At 40.6% G+C, this 16,823-nt stretch overlaps 2 protein-coding genes across 3 annotated transcripts; one reads left to right on the plus strand and one right to left on the minus strand.

Annotated features, from left to right (window-relative positions):
• Positions 1–5,854: 5,854 nt before the first annotated feature.
• On the plus strand, positions 5,855–7,648 carry LOC147331553 (granzyme B-like). Its single transcript, XM_086293969.1, has 5 exons — positions 5,855–5,951; positions 6,039–6,186; positions 6,662–6,791; positions 7,012–7,266; positions 7,382–7,648. Exons 1-5 carry the CDS (start codon positions 5,894–5,896, stop codon positions 7,583–7,585), a joined length of 795 nt encoding a protein of 264 aa, XP_086150095.1. The 5' UTR covers positions 5,855–5,893; the 3' UTR covers positions 7,586–7,648.
• Positions 7,649–7,784: 136 nt separating this feature from the next.
• Positions 7,785–13,664, minus strand: LOC147331554 (deoxyribonuclease-1-like). 2 transcript variants are annotated; one of them, XM_086293966.1, is made up of 9 exons: positions 13,527–13,664; positions 13,343–13,437; positions 13,157–13,234; positions 12,928–13,040; positions 10,713–10,825; positions 9,541–9,695; positions 8,644–8,740; positions 8,405–8,531; positions 7,785–8,142 (listed from the first exon to the last, which is right to left on the minus strand). In XM_086293966.1, the coding sequence occupies exons 1-9, from the start codon at positions 13,605–13,607 to the stop codon at positions 7,961–7,963; spliced, it is 1,041 nt and encodes a 346-aa protein (XP_086150092.1). In that variant the 5' UTR covers positions 13,608–13,664; the 3' UTR covers positions 7,785–7,960. The 2 variants fall into 2 exon arrangements, with proteins under 2 accessions (XP_086150092.1, XP_086150091.1); XM_086293965.1 differs by having other exon boundaries at positions 13,157–13,243.
• Between the last annotated feature and the right edge of the window lie 3,159 nt (positions 13,665–16,823).

Consider the following 16,823-nt stretch of genomic DNA (forward strand, 5'->3'; position numbering starts at 1 on the left):
AGTCACGAAAAGTCCTGCATTCCTTTTCATTCCATTTCTCCCTATTTTAATATCCTATGATATGATGGATATATTTCATGATATTTTCACAGAACATCATTCCACGGTTTTCTAATGGGTATTTCTGAAGACAATTTTTGTGACTGGTAAACTTACCTTTGTACAGACGACGGTCTTATGTTCTACTCTGAAGATTTCAAGGTCCTGTACCCATCCTTCAGTAAACTGGACCTGGGCTTGTTGCAGGGATCTGAAGTTACCAAACACTTCATGAGTGTATGCACTCAAACTTAGGCCCATATAATTAATGAGCGTGATGAAAGCTGGGCAACACGCTAACGTCCTTGCGCCACTCTGTATGCTTGCATGGGTCTAACTCTTTCACTCCTTTGATATTTTCCTCACACTTTTTTTTTCCTTTTCATCAAGCCTGTCTTTGTACGGACCTGCCGTGTTCTCCTTCGTTTTTTACATAACTGTTTTTGGGACAAATAAAATGCAAGTAGGGATTAAAACCACAGAATTAATGGTTACCAGTGTTGGAAATGCTAGAACTTGATGCAGTGTTTTGATTTTGCTGCCACTCGTACCTACAATGCAATGCTCGAAAGTCACATGGTCTGTCGATTTCTATGTCTCGGTTGGTGAGGCAAGCAGTGTGAGGTTATTAAGAAGGACCCAAGATGCAGGCACAGACTTTGATGCGATGAGTGACACGAGGTGAAAATACAGACTGACACTGACTCACAAGCTATAACCTAAACTGGGAAAATCTAACGAATGAAACTGAAACCGTGGGCAGCACGGTGGTTAGCGCTGTTGCCGCACAGCAAGAAGGTCCTGAGTTCAATTCCACCATCAGGCCGGGGTCTTTCTGTGTGGAGTTTGCATGTTCTCCCCGTGTTTGCGTGGGTTCCCTCTGGGTACTCCTCCCACTGTCCAAAGACATGCAGCTTGTGGGGATAGGTTAATTGGATAATCCAAATTGTCACTAGGTGTGAATGTGCAAGTGAATGTGAGTGCGAATGGTTGTCTGTCTCTATGTGTTGGCGCTGTGACAGACTGGCAACCTGTCCAGGGTGTACCCCGCCTCTCGCCCTATGGCAGCTGGGATAGGCTCCAGCGCCCCCCGCGACCCTGAAAAGGATAAGCGGAAGCGAATGGATGGATGAAACTGAAAACTAAACTCATGGGAAGACATGCAGGGACAAAACAGAAAGAAGCGCAAAGGAAACAGACAGACCCGTGACGAGCACAAGAGGACACACACTATAAATACACACAGAGGGACACGCAGCTGAACTGAATTTACATGAGGAGACAGAACTTAGAGACACGACATTGACAGAACAGGGCGAACACACGGGCAGGGATGACTAAACACTACGCCGAGGAAGAACAGGACCCAAAACCATAGCCAGAATACATAGTAATAATAATAACAAACACAAAATGCTGGGTTAAATAACCCAGGACAATGAAACAATAAACACGACACCACAGCAATAACCTAGATAACTAACTAACATTTAATACTAAATATTCAATGTTATTTTGTAGCATGTAAGACCGACAGCGCACAATGGGCTTTGAGGGAGCAGCCAAGAAAGATATAGTTTGTGTCTGTGCGCACCCATGTGTGCACCTGTGTGCATACAAAAGGTTTCTCCATGTAACGATCTGCTAGAAGGCGTGGGGAGCCACAGCCCCGCCCCCCAAACATGCTCTATACCGCACCTCCAGAGAGGTGATGGTGCCTAGACCCAGGAGATGTTACCCTTTTTCCTTGGGTGGAGACAAGCAGACTACCCCAGGTCCGGCAGCAGCAGGGAGGCCCTGCATCCAGACCGGTGGAGATGAAGCCAGCTGCAGAGGTGTGCAGGTGGATAGCGAATGAGCAACAGCTTCTAACTTTTCACTAGTACTCATTTATTTAGAATATCAAAAATAAGAGTGCTACCTCTACCACACATTACTTGAGAGCCCACTAGTCCGCATACACACGGAAGAATCCATTACAGAGATGATACAAAGAAGAACAAAAACAGGGGTGACACACCAGTTATGAGACCGGAGGCCCCACCATGCGGCGCTACACTGCATTACAACAGCAACTGCTACATGATGCGTGCTGTTCTAAAGTGCATTTAAAACAACACTTATGTTGATATTACACTGTATGCAATTAAAAAAAACAATTAAATAAACTTCATGTAATCAGCCCAACTTTTATTTTCAAATGCAAAAAAGTATATCAGCCAACATACTGGACACTGTTCTGCTGAACAACAAGCAGTTATATTGCCATCATTGTTGTAATCTTACAGCAAAACAAAGTCTCCGATTTAAGATATAATTGCAAATGTAATTACAGAAGAAAGTTTTTAACATTGTCCCAATTTCCCTTAAGTACAGTGGCAGTGGATGTGGGTTGGAGATGCAATGACCTTGAACATGCAGGTGACCATCTTCCCTGACCAACCATCTGTGACAGAGGACTCATCCTTCCTGGTGTCCTCTAAGCAAACCATCATATTTTAGAGCACTAACTTATTTGCTGTCTAAAACATTTTGTCTGCATTTGCTATAGAACAGAAAGACAATTCAGACAATCTCAGGCTCCCTCCCCATCCGAGAGCTGACATTCAATGTCCCGTTTGTCAGTCTGCATAGCCCTGACCACCAGTCAACACACAATAATGTCATGAAAGCATATTTTTAAAGAGGCTATGCAAACATGGGCAATAACTTTTCATTCTGATGATCTGCAGAATAATTTGGCTATAATCATTGGCTTCCTGTTAAATCCAGAATTGACTTCAAAATCCTGCTCCTCACATACAAGGTCTTAAATAATCAGGCCCCATCTTATCTTAATGACCTTGTAGTACCATATCACCCTATTAGAGCACTTCGCTCTCGCTCTGCAGGCCTACTTGTTATTCCTAGAGTATTTAAAAGTAGAATGGGAGGCAGAGCCTTCAGTTTTCAGGCCCCTCTTCTGTGGAACCAGCTTCCAGTTTGGATTCGGGAGACAGACACTATCTCTACTTTCAAGATTAGGCTTCAAACTTTCCTTTTTGCTAAAGCATATAGTTAGGGCTGGACCAGGTGACCCTGAATCCTCCCTTAGTTATGCTGCAATAGACGTAGGCTGCCGGGGGATTCCCATGATGCATTGAGTTTTTCCTTTCCAGTCACCTTTCTCACTCACTATGTGTTAACAGACCTCTCTGCATTGAATCATATCTGTTGTTAATCTCTGTCTCTCTTCCACAGCATGTCTTTATCCTGTCTTCCTTCTCTCAGCCTAACTGGTCGCAGCAGATGGCCCCGCCCCTCCCTGAGCCTGGTTCTGCTGGAGGTTTCTTCCTGTTAAAAGGGAGTTTTTCCTTCCCACTGTCGCCAAACTGCTTGCTCATAGGGGGTCATATGATTGGTGGGTTTTTCTCTGTATCTATAAAGTGCCTTGAGGCGACTTTTGTTGTGATTTGGTGCTATATAAATAAAATTGAATTGAATAATTTGGGCACAAATCAAAATTTAATGTTCAAAAACTTGCGGACGTCACTATATACAGTTTAGACAGTTTGGAAAACCAAAAATACATACCACTCAGTTGATGTCTTTCTGTCTAACAGCTCATTTTCTAGACTTGTAAGAGTTTGATGTAATGTGGGGAGTGCTGGTCCTGAGCCTCAAAGACAGTAAGAAGCAAACAGAGGGAAAGAAAACCCTGAAAATCTTTTAGAACCTGTTTTGATCTTTAATGGCTGTGCAACTGTTATAACTAGGGTGGGTTTCAATTATCCATTTTCTGATTAAAATCTATTTCAGCTTGAATAACACAATATCGATTCATGAAATCCTGAATCAATTTTTAAATATAAATTTATTTCACCAGAAACGAAGGAATCTCAGGTTAAAGCTTTCATTTCGTCAACCACCAAAAAGCTAAAACAGTAAATGAGAGCAGGTAGACAAATTCCACACAAAGACGTAAACACAAAGCACAGACCCGATGCATCAGAATCTGTGAGGTGTCGGCTTTCTCACCCAACGGCACAAACATGGACACGCCGCTAGGGCTGAAAGCCGACAGCTCACAGATTCTGAAGCTGCAGATTTTGTCACTCTCCAACTGAAGTTTACTGAACCAGGAGCAAGAGAAGATCAAAAGTACGCTTCATATTTGTTAAACATCGTCATGAATTCTCCCTTACCGTTGCTGTTTTGCTTCCACCACAATAAAATCACTTCCTGCAAAGCTCTGTCTCTCTCAAGAACAGTTTCCCATCTCAAATTTCAGTTTTCTGCATTATTCGTGTCACGGGTTGCCGGGGCGAGCCGTATGAATTTAACAAAGGACCCAAGATGTGGATATGCAGTGAAGTGAGAGGGCTTTATTGACACAGAACCCGAGTGATAACAAACAAAAGGTGAGTGTGGCGAAAAACAGAACTTAGAAATAAACTACACTGGGAAAACTAAAACCTAAACAACAAATCTGAACACGAGAGAAAGCAATTTGCAGGGAGAGTTCACAGGATGACGGAGGGAGATTCACTGACAAGAAAACCCCAAATAACACAGACGAACCAGCAACTAACAGATGCAAACACGGGGTTTAAATACACAGAAGGATAACAAGGGAATGAGACACAAAAGGAGGGCACAGCTGGGAGTACTCAGGCATAACGAGACAGGGAAAAAGTAAACTGAACACACTGAGATCAGACACACACAGACTCAGAGACGCGAGCTAACACAGAGACCTTAATACACAAAAGGGGATACACAGGCAAAGATGACACCAAACAGAGGGAACACAAACTAAACCCAGGGAACCCAAAACACAACAGTCATAATACATAAAACTATCAAAAGTAAAAGTACAAAAACCAAAAACGCTGGGTCACCGACCCAGGACCATGACAATTCGCTTGCTTATTATGTGACAGTCTACCGTTGTGTACAGTGCTGTCAGATGATGGTTTTTTTTCAGTTCAACACTGAAGAAATGAAGAAGAAACTTTTGAAATTATGCCAAATTGCAATACGCAAATATTTGTGTCTCTAATAAAACCTCACTTCACTTCAGCAGCATCAGATTCATGATTCATGGTCTTCTTCCATTTTTGTTCTACTGCAGAATATTTTTAATGTTTATGGCCAGAAAAATCTCCTTCATGTTTTTCTGTGTTTTATCCTCAGTTACTTTGACTAAATGGCATCTGCTGTGATGCTCACACCGCTGACGAAGTATCACGAGTCTCAGTATTGATAACTGATCAGAATTATAATATTTCTGACTGTCTGAGGCAAAATTTCCCCAATTAAAATCTAATCTAATCACCGGTACCAGTCTGTGAGTCGTTTGGTACCGGGCCGCGAGAGTTGAGGCTCGGGTGTGAAATGTGTGGTTTTCAGGGTTTTTATTGGTTTTTAGCGTTATTTTGTTATTTTTATTGTTAACTCGGTTTTCCTGGGTCTTTTCACGTGTGTTATGAATAAATCTTTTTTTTTCGGTACCGGTACTAGTTTTATTTTGTTGTATTTATCCGCGACACCTTAAAGGCCGGTCCGTGAAAATATTGTTGGGCATAAACCGGTCTGTGGCGCAAAAAGGTTGGGGACCGCTGACTTAACAGGCCACTAATCTGGTTTATGCCTTTGGACTTTAGCTGTCTTTTGTTTGAAATTCATTACTGTTAGTGGGAAAGGGGTGCACATATAACAGACAGTAATAACGAAGTACTTACTGTAGAAAGTTTCAAAACCACACTTCCCTAGGAAGTGGTTAAAAGTCATGTGTTATAAATGTATAAACACATGACTCAAAAGGACTGACCCCTCGGTCTCAAGCTGACAGGTCAAGCCTTTCACCACCGAGATGTTTGCTCTGCAACAATTTGTGGTCGTTCATATGCTGACATTCCTCGGGCAAAATGGTAAGTTGCACCATGAATACTCTTCTCCAGCCTGCATGTGGAATATTAATATTTTTAATTAAATTCTTTTCCTCCTACTTCCATTAGTCCTTGGAAGTAAAATTATAGATGGGAAAATAGCCCCAGACAATGAAATGCTGTATATGGCATCAGTGCAGGATCACGGAGGAAACCATGTTTGTGGAGGATTTCTTGTTTCTGAGGACTTTGTAATGACTGCTGCACACTGTGACCTGTAAGTAATCACCTCTTTGAGGAAATTCCTGATTAGGAAAACAAATGATTGCCTTAAAATGTCCTATGCTTCTCTATCTATCTATCTATCTATCTATCTATCTATCTATCTATCTATCTATCTATCTATCTATCTATCTATCTATCTATCTATCTATCTATCTATCTATCTATCTATCTATCTATCTATCTATCTGTCTGTCTGTCTGTCTGTCTGTATATATATATGTATATATATATACTGTATGTGTGTGTTTGTGAGTATATGTATCTAATGATCATAATAATATAATAATTCTGATACCATCTGAATTATTGCAACAATCGTGCTAAGAACCTTGAAGTAACTGTTGTAGTGAATAAATAAAATTGAATTTAATAAAAAAGAAATTTATCATTTAGTTTTTGTTCATCTTGTTGTGCATGCAACTGCAGAAAATCTAATTCTGATGATCTCAGAATTATATCTTATTCAGGGATCTTAAACATGTAGTTCTCGGTAACCACAACCTCAAGAAGGCTGATAAGAAAATGAAGATTGCCAAGAAATGCAAACACCCAGATTATAAGAATGTTGGCCATGGATATGACATCATGCTCCTAGAAGTAAGGCTTTTTGTCTTTTTTTGTCTTTTTTATTTTCTTAAATCACATAAGAATTTTTAAATTTTTGAGTGTTCTATTTTGCAAGCTGCTCATTTAAAACAAGGCATTTCTAGTTAAAGTATGAAGTACTTAAAAAAAAGATAAAAGATAAATGTTCTCTATTGCTGTTACATGGTTTTCACTCATTTATAATCTTTACTCTTTAATTCTGTGCCTCTAGCTGTCTAGACCTGTCCGACCAAGCAAAAGAATTCAATTCATTCGACTTCCCTTACATGAAATGACATTAAAGGAAAATGAGAAGTGCCAAGTGGCTGGATGGGGTAAGATAAACACTTACGGTAGTGTTGTTGACGACCTGAGAGTGGTGAATGTGTCGGTCGTCAGCCCACAAGTCTGCAGGGAAAGATGGGGTGGTCTTCCTCCCAATATTATCTGTGCAGGTGGATACAACACAACAAAAGGATTCTGTCAGGTACCTTTTCTGTCCTTTCCTTGAAAAGTCATTGCTAACTGCTCTGTTGTTGAGAAATATATGAGCACTCTGCATTAAGTATCACATGAACAAAGTAAATACTTCCTCCTCACAGGGTGATTCTGGTGGCCCTCTGGTCTGCAAGGGAATGGCTGTCGGTATTGTTTCTTTCAACAAAAGCATTCCAAGAACCGAGCTGGGAAATTGTAACTATCCGGATGTCCCCAATGTCTATACGGACATCTCAAAATACCTTAACTGGATCACGAAGATTCTCAAGGGAAAAAATTACAAAAAGCTTTGTGTCAGCACACTGTAAGTGTTTACAGGAAGCTGTGCCTCTGTCAGCTTTTGCTCTCAATGCAGAATAAAGAAAATGTTTGAACAGTATTGTCTCTGTGCATGAAAAATATTTTATTATGACTTCAAAAACATGTTTATAAAACATTGATATCAGTTTGCCATGGAAAATGAATTCATGCAATACTAATATTTGTAAACAAATTTTTCATTGCTACAGTACATTCATCCTGATTTGTCGAGTACTATAAATACTAGAGACTAACAGAAGGTGTTTTGGTATCACAGAGAACCACCTGATGTGGTCTAATAAATCAAACAAACAGAAGCTTTGACATTTTAATACTATCTGCTCTAACTACAGTAACTCTACTTTTTAAAATTAATAGTAAGATCATGAACATTGAACATCCTGACGTCTTCTCTTGGTTGGCGTGTTGGATGCCCGCCCTCGCTTCCTTTTTGTTCTCACATTCTTCTTCTTCTGTTGTCTGTCTGGTTCATCTTTTTTCTTCTTCGGTGCTCCCGCTCGCTTGGGCGCCATCTTTGGTGACCCTGCTGGTTTGGTCTGTTTCACTGTTGTTTAATATTAGAAGAAGGAAATGTAAAATCTGCTCTCAGAAGCATCCAGGATACAACACTGCAGAACATGTTTGCTATAAATTTGTTACTATTAGTGTATTTCAGTTAAAATGAGATATGTCACATCACTTTGATTCCGAAACAAGCAGCAACTCTGCATAATTAATTAGAATGTAACTGAACTGAGATCAGCCCTGAGATTCATGAGGTATTTGCTCCTTTAAAAAATTCATTTTTATTAAACCATCTCAGACACCTTTCTTCTGAGACTGTTCTTCCCCAGATGTCATCTCTGTCCCGTCAGGCACAGCCATCCTTTTCTGTCTTCCTGCTCTGGTCTTCAGCTCCACCTCCACGGGGTAATGGTCACTGATGCTGAGTGCCTTAGAGAGTAGATATAGTTAAACAACAACACTGATGCTGTCCTTTAAAATGATGTCAACTGTCAAATCATTTCTATCTTTCGGTTTAGACAAACACATAAGTGAGTCTCACCTCCTCATCAGTCAGCTTAAACTCTTGCTGGAAGTTGAAAGACTTGGCCGAGTTGGGGACGATGGCGTTCGACATGGTCTCTCCATACACAACAATTCTGTTTGAGGAAGAGGAGACACATAAAAAAATTAAGAACTTCTTTCTGTACACTTTTCAGTGTGAAGTTCCAATAATTATCCCTTTATTTTTCTCTCAGTTTGAAATTCCCTAATGTCCCTAACATTAGACGTTAGCTGTGAGAGGCACTCTGTTTAATAATAAAAAAAGGCCTGTCGGCCATGTTGCAGAGGCTTTGTTGTCGCTCAGCTCACAAAAATACACAAATAGTGCTTCCCCACAAAGTAAACTGTACAGACATCAATCAGTGATTCATGAATATTTTCCTATGTGAATTAGTTCGTCTGTTTCTTTCTCCTGGTTTTTGCTTCAGTGGTGCAGATTTCTGTCTTGAAAGAAAGTCGTCACTCCGTCCACTTTACCTCGACTTGTGTCCTTATATGGAGAAATGTGGAGTGATAGTGCAGATAGTATGAAGAGTAATATACTCACTAATTTTCATTAATATTATTTCTTGTAGAAGTATCTTCCTCTTTTTGAGCTCTCACATGTTCAAACTGCTGCTTTCAGGCAGATGTTACAGACGCTGTTTACTAAACATGCTGCCACCACAGAGACAGTTTCTTCCCCCCACGCTGTCACTCTGATGAACGCTGAAATAACCCACTGCTTTTTATGTATGTGTGTGTTTGTGTGTGTACATATATAAACACACACATTTCTTTCACAGCATGAAGAGAGAAAAGTGAACCGGAGTCAAATTCCTTGTTTGTTTGCACAAACTTGGCCAAATAAAAATGAGTCTTTAGTTTCCTCCTATGTCATTATCATGTGTGTCACCTGTCGTAGGTGTTATCATTGTTGTTGCTAGCTGTGGTGTCGACATCGTCATCAATGAGCCAATCGTAGGACGGAGAGCAGATGCGGATCTTTTCCTTCTTCTTCTTGGAGAGATATCGTCCGTCTGCATTAAAGTCCCCCAAAATCATAATGTTCTACAAAAGAAATGAAAATGTCGACAGAGAGCAGAACTCACTTAATACAATGACAGATTCATTAAATAACAGCACCAAGGTTTATGTGGTGTCATATATTTATTATTATTGCATAATTCTGTGAGGAGCTGGCAGAACAATAACTGAATACCACTCTCTGTGGTTTACTGCAAATTACTTCACTGTAAGAGGCCAATTGAAAGGCACAGAAACAGGATACGATGAATCAGGAACTTTATGCATTTGTGTATTTAAAGCTGTTATTTTTTTCAACTCCGCTGTTATCAGTTTGTTTACATGAAAGACAAAATCAAATAGTTAAAATATAATCTGATTCTGATTCACTATGTGATTAAAAAAAAGATAATATTAACATATAATATAATAATAAAAAGATATATTTTAAAAATTTGTCTTGCTCACTTTCAAACTCCAATGTTTCCTGCATAGCTTATCTTCAAGATGGTTTTTGGTCTGTGATGCTTTATCAAACCCAGACAGAATTTACATGTAATTAACATGCAAAACATCTATAAAGTGTAATACAGTAAATGCATGCATGAAGTTTAAGTTTTTATATATATATATGTAACCAAGCTAAGATCCTGTGGGACTTCCAGATACAGACGGACAAAATGGTGGTGGCTAACCAACCGGACATAGTGGTGGTAGACAAACAGAAGAAGACGGCCGTAGTGATCGATGTAGCGGTTCCCAATGACAGCAACATCAGAAAGAAGGAACACGAGAAGCTGGAGAAATAGCAGGAGCTCAGAGAGGAGCTCGAGAAGATGTGGAGTGTGTGTGTTCACACACATCCACACAATTTTTATAATAAAATAATTTATTAATGTATGCATTTCAATATTTTGCTACCGCTGAAGGAAAAAATAATCTCATCTACAACTCAACAAATTACTATGATCAAACCACGAAGCAACCAAAATCTAAAGAAGGTGTCTCAGAGAGGAGAGAAACACAGGAACTAAACTCTTAGTGCTCTTGTCTCAAACTTACATCATTTTTCCATTTCTTCCTGATGTCTTCAACCACATCGTGCAGCTCGTCCAGCTCCTTCAGAGTGTCTTCTGGCTTTGTGTGCACAGGGATCAGGACCAGATCTTGTACAACTGAAAGAGTTCACAAGCAAAGAGGCCTCAATACAAAGTACACCTGAATAGAGTAAATATTACAAATTCACAGTGTCAGTTTAGTCTTTCCATAAACACGGTTCAGGGGTCTTGTTCAGTGGCTCAACTTAGCCCAGGTGAGGACAAGTGGCAGCAAGCCCTCGAACATCCTTCAGCAATTCAGGGCCAACCTCATCTACCCCAGGGGCCCTGCCACCAAGGAGTTGTTTAACTGCCACAGTCACCTCACCCCCCAGTGATGGACAAGTCGTCCCCCTCATCCCCACACTCTGCTTGGTTACAGAAGACGTGTCAGTGGGAATATGGATATCCTCAGAGTGTTTCTGCCACAACCCGACAGTATCCTCAGTTGACGTTAGAAGCACTTCCCCACCAGAGAGGCGACATTCTATGTCCCAGTCGTTAGTCTCGGTGTCACGATCCTGGGTCTTATGACCCAGTGTTTTGAGCTTTAGTTCATTTTGATGTTGATAGTATGTTTAAGCTCTTTAGGTCTCCTATGTTCATTTGCTTATTAGTTCCCCCTTGTGTTTCCAACCCATGTTAAGTCTCCCCTGCTCTTCATGTGTTTCATGTCTGTGTCTTACGTTGTCAAGTTCTGGTTATCATGTCTGCGTCTCATTATGTTTCCTATTTTGTTTTGAAGAGATCTTGTGTTTTTATATTATGGTTTATGTTTTGAGTCCTTTGTTGTACTGTTTCTTGTTTCCCTAGGTCTCAGTTATGGTTATCATAGGTTTAGTTCTTTGGCTTTGTAATATGGCTTCCCTGTGTTCCATGTTGTGTCTACTGTGACGTTTTTGTACCATGTTTCAGGTCCCTATGTTCTGTCTCCCCAGTTGCTGTTAAGTTTACATGTCTAGAGTTCAGTCAGTGTGTTTCCTGTTTTACTTTGAAGGTCCATGTCTCATGTCAGTGTTTCTAGTTTTGCTTCCCTTGTCTCGTCCAGCCTGATTACTCCCAGCTGTGCTCTCCTTCTGTGTCTTGTTCCCTCGTGTATTTGAGCCCTGTGTTTCTCCTTGTCAGTGTCGTAGTCTCCCTCATGGCTGTGTTTCCCTGTGTGTTAGTTATCCATGTCCCAGTTTAGTTTTCCATGCCATTCTTCAATAAAGCAGCTTTTTGAGTTTAATTTCGTTGTCGTGAGTTTTGCGTTTGGGTCCTTCTCCTGCCTGTACACAGCCGAAACATGACACTCGGTAGCTGGGGATTGATCTGCCAGGGTGCTTGTGCTCCTGGACTCAACACAGCACACACTGCATCCAACCCCTACAACTGCTGGTGGTGGACCAACAGGAGGGTGGGCTCATGTCCCCTGTTCGGGCTGTCCCCGGCTGTGCCCCATGAACTAAGGCCCAGCAGCCAGGCGCTCACCCTTAGGCCTGGTTCCAGGGAGGGACCCAGTAACTCTATCCTGGGCAAAATGAACTGTTTCCTATATTTTATACTCATAGGGGCTTTTAAATCACCCAAGACGAATTTGCCATCATAGAAAACCCACAACAACAGAGTCCTCAGGATCCCTGGGATACACAAACCCTCCACAGCGATTTGTTTTGCATTTCATTTTTCTGACATTATTTCCATGTAAGCTAGTTATTGAGAGATTTTCTGTAATTCCTAAAACTATAATTTCAATACTGTGAGAAGTCAGCTAAAGTGTCAGCTCAAATCAAAAAGATGCATATGTTCCAGCTTACAGTTCATGTTATGCACTACCTAAAATATGATTTCTGTAGAAATGTATGTGAAATATGTGTTAGTGTGCTACTGACTATATTCATGCAAAGAAAATGTGGATGAGGTGGTACTGTTTGTAACTGAAACTCAGTACAGATGACTGAAGACAAGAGCAGCATGCTGCTTCTTCATCTTGCCTCACAAACTCTCTATTTAAAGGCTCAACACTGATTAGTATGAATTATGAAACTGATAAAATAAAAGGATTTGTCATCAAAACTGGAGTACAAATAAGCAGTAGGGTTAAACAAAAGTTTTAAAATGTAGAACTGCAGTGTTTGGCACTTCCACTTGTTTTGTTTTGTAACCTAAAGCGTTACTCAAACACAGTAAAAAGCACAAACCTGTAGTTGGACAATCAAACCGCAGGATGAAGGGCTCTCTGGCAAAGGCATCTTCATCTCCAGCCTGATTATCTTCATACTGGTGTGAGTCCTTCAGCGTCACTTCATCTGGTCTGAGAGATAAACACAAATAGTCAGACATCAGTGTGTCTGGCCATGAATCTCACAAATTAAAGTCTGATTAATAACCACTGAGATGTTGTATTCGAGTGAACTTAGACTCACACACCTGTAGAAACAGACATACTGCTCCTTGTAGGTGTCTCGTCCCAGTTGTTTGCTGGCAGTTTTTTTGTAGGGGCGTTTTCTGTTAGTGCCGAGGAAAACAGAAGCAACTTAAACATGCAGTTTTCTATATAAAAATGTTGTAAATAAAAATAATTAAATACACACACTATCACTGCAGGGAACTCACTCAGTTTTGTTGAGTTCTTGAAGTAACGTTTCCATGGCTTTGCCGCTCTTATCCACCACCTCCAGCAGGACAATCACACTGTACCGAGATATGATCTGGAGGAAACACATCATTTAAGTGTTACACATTTCGTCATTGATGTTGTATTTAAAGCTTTCTGTTGTAAAGGTAAAATTATTATCACCTTGGTGAGGTGTTTGACGACAGACTTGTCATGGACTTTCTTATGTCCCAGGTTCTTGCCATTAAAGGCTGCTATCTTCATTCTGACTTGATTCTGCAAGAGATCAACTCTGTTTTAGACGACCAACACACAGTGTGTGACGTATTGTTCAAACGTCTGCTGAATCAAAACAGAGGAAGAAAATGGAGAAGCGTGGCAGAAAAAAGAAGAAACCAAAGCAAAGGGAAGAAAGAGAAACTAAAACTTAAACACTGAAAAAACTGTGGTTGGTTGTATTGCGACATGTATATTCTAAAACATGTCTCTGATCACTTTAAAGCTACAATTTCCCAGGTGAAGGCCTGAGAAATTGCAGCTTTTATTGAAAATGGAGAAGTTCCAGGGAGTCCAGTTCCTCTAATGCGGTTTATCATTGCAGTAACATTTGGCACATGAAAGGTTTTTTTGACCTTGGGTAAGAATTCCCAATAATAAGTTTATATTAAATGTATGTTTAATCCTAAATAAAGGTTTCAGAGAGCAGGGATAATTTATGTTTTAAATGTTACACTTGTCCTTTACCAGAGATGTGGAAGTGTGCCTTTGTACTCCCACCACTGAAAGGTGGTGATTCTTCAATGGTTAATAATAATTACAGTCCAATTTCCAAACTCTGTCTTAGCTAAGGTTGGTTAATAATCAACCTTTGTTATCGGGAGTAAAATAGTATTTTATCTCCTTTCCAATCTAGAGTTAGGAAACTGCACAGTTCTGTCACAGCTTCCCTAAAATTTCTCAATGACCCCCATGAAGCCTTGGACGCAAATAAGTACTGTGCAGCTCTTTTTATTGATCTATTCAAAGCTTTTAAACAGTTGACTATAGAATTTTACGTCAGAGATAACTGGAAATTGGACTTTCAAACAAAGCAGTTGCAGCTCAGTGGTCTCTCTTCCAGTTTTTTTTTTAAAATGTCACTAATGGAGTCCCGTAGGGTTCTGTCCTGGGGCCTACATTATTTACATAGGAAATACTACTATTTACTATGTAAACAGTGTGAGACAAAATCTAGATGCCTGTTCATTTTTATGCACATGATACAATTACTTATTGTTGTGCTCTTTTAAATAAAGGGGGAAAAAAGTCAAGCTGTTCTCAAACAGAAAGAGGGTGCCGGCAGTACAGTGGGGCAAAAAAGTATTTAGTCAGCCACCGATTGTGCAAGTTCCCCCACTTAAAATGATGACAGAGGTCAGTAATTTGCACCAGAGGTACACTTCAACTGTGAGAGACAGAATGTGAAAAAAAATCCATGAATTCACATGGTAGGATTTCTAAAGAATTTATTTGTAAATTAGGGTGGAAAATAAGTATTTGGTCACCTCAAACATGGAAAATCTCTGGCTCTCACAGACCTGTAACGTCTTCTGTAAGAAGCTTCTCTGTCCCCCACTCGTTACCTGTATGAATGGCACCTGTTTGAACTCATCATCTGTATAAAAGACACCTGTCCACAGCCTCAAACAGTCAGACTCCAAACTCCGCCATGGCCAAGACCAAAGAGCTTTCGAAGGACACCAGGAAAAGTATTGTAGACCTGCACCAGACTGGGAAGAGTGAATCTACAATAGGCAAGCAGCTTGGTGTGAAAAAATCAACTGTGGGAGCAATCATCAGAAAATGGAAGACATACAAGACCACTGATAATCTCCCACGATCTGGGGCTCCACGCAAGATCTCATCCCGTGGGGTCAAAATGATCATGAGAACGGTGAGCAAAGATCCCAGAACCACACGGGGGGACCTGGTGAATGACCTGCAGAGAGCTGGGACCAAAGTAACAAAGGTCACCATCAGTAACACACTACAACGGCAGGGAATCAAATCCCGCAGTGCCAGACGTGTTCCGCTGCTGAAGCCAGTGCATGTCCAGGCCCGTCTGAAGTTTGCCAGAGAGCACATGGATGATACAGCAGAGGATTGGGAGAATGTCATGTGGTCAGATGAAACCAAAGTAGAACTTTTTGGTATAAACTCAACTCGTCGTGTTTGGAGGAAGAAGAATACTGAGTTGCATCCCAAGAACACCATACCTACTGTGAAGCATGGGGGTGGAAACATCATGCTATGGGGCTGTTTTTCTGCCAAGGGGACAGGACGACTGATCCGTGTTAAGGACAGAATGAATGGGGCCATGTATCGTGAGATTTTGAGCCAAAACCTCCTTCCATCAGTGAGAACTTTGAAGATGAAACGAGGCTGGGTCTTCCAACATGACAATGATCCAAAACACACCGCCCGGGCAACAAAGGAGTGGCTCCGTAAGAAGCATTTGAAAGTCCTGGAGTGGCCTAGCCAGTCTCCAGACCTCAACCCCATAGAAAATCTGTGGCGGGAGTTGAAAGTCCGTGTTGCTCGGCGACAGCCCCAAAACATCACTGCTCTCGAGAAGATCTGCATGGAGGAATGGGCCAAAATACCAGCTACTGTGTGTGCAAACCTGGTAAAGACCTATAGTAAACGTTTGACCTCTGTTATTGCCAACAAAGGTTATGTTACAAAGTATTGAGTTGTATTTTTGTTATTGACCAAATACTTATTTTCCACCCTGATTTACGAATAAATTCTTTACAAATCCTACCATGTGGATTCATGGATTGTTTTTTCACATTCTGTCTCTCACAGTTGAAGTGTACCTCTGGTGCAAATTACTGACCTCTGTCATCATTTTAGGTGGGGGAACTTGCACAATCGGTGGCTGACTAAATACTTTTTTGCCCCACTGTACTTCCTTCTCTTGTATCTGCTCAAGGCATTTCTACTGAAACTGTGGCCTCATACAAATACCTAGGTATTGTGATTGATTGATTGATTGATTGATTGATTGATTGATTGATTGATTGATTGATTGATTGATTGATTGAATTGTGCCTGAGTCTCTCCTTTAAGCCACACATTGACGATCTTTTAAAGAAACTGAGGCTGCAGTTGGGGTTCTTTTTCAAAAACAGATCATGTTTCTTTTTCACAGCCACAAAAAGGCTTGCTGCCACTTTTTTACCCATCCTGGATTACAGTGATATAATTTATATGACTGTCTCTGCTCACTCTCTTCATCTGTTGGATTCTGTCTATCATGGGTCACTAACATTATCACTCAGCTTAACTCAAATACCTCAAAACATTGAGACTGGACTGACTAACCAACACAAGCGCAAACACACTGACCTACACCACCAAACCATCGCACACACCAACCTGTAAATGCTCTTTTGCACAATATTATTACTAGATATATTATATATTATTATTTTTTTT

The sequence above is a fragment of the Aulonocara sp. 'chitande type north' Nkhata Bay genome, linkage group LG5 (genome assembly GCF_057382095.1).
Source record: "Aulonocara sp. 'chitande type north' Nkhata Bay isolate Kocher_YH1m ecotype deep benthic linkage group LG5, A_spYH_male_GT1.1, whole genome shotgun sequence".
Taxonomy (NCBI): domain Eukaryota; kingdom Metazoa; phylum Chordata; class Actinopteri; order Cichliformes; family Cichlidae; genus Aulonocara; species Aulonocara sp. 'chitande type north' Nkhata Bay.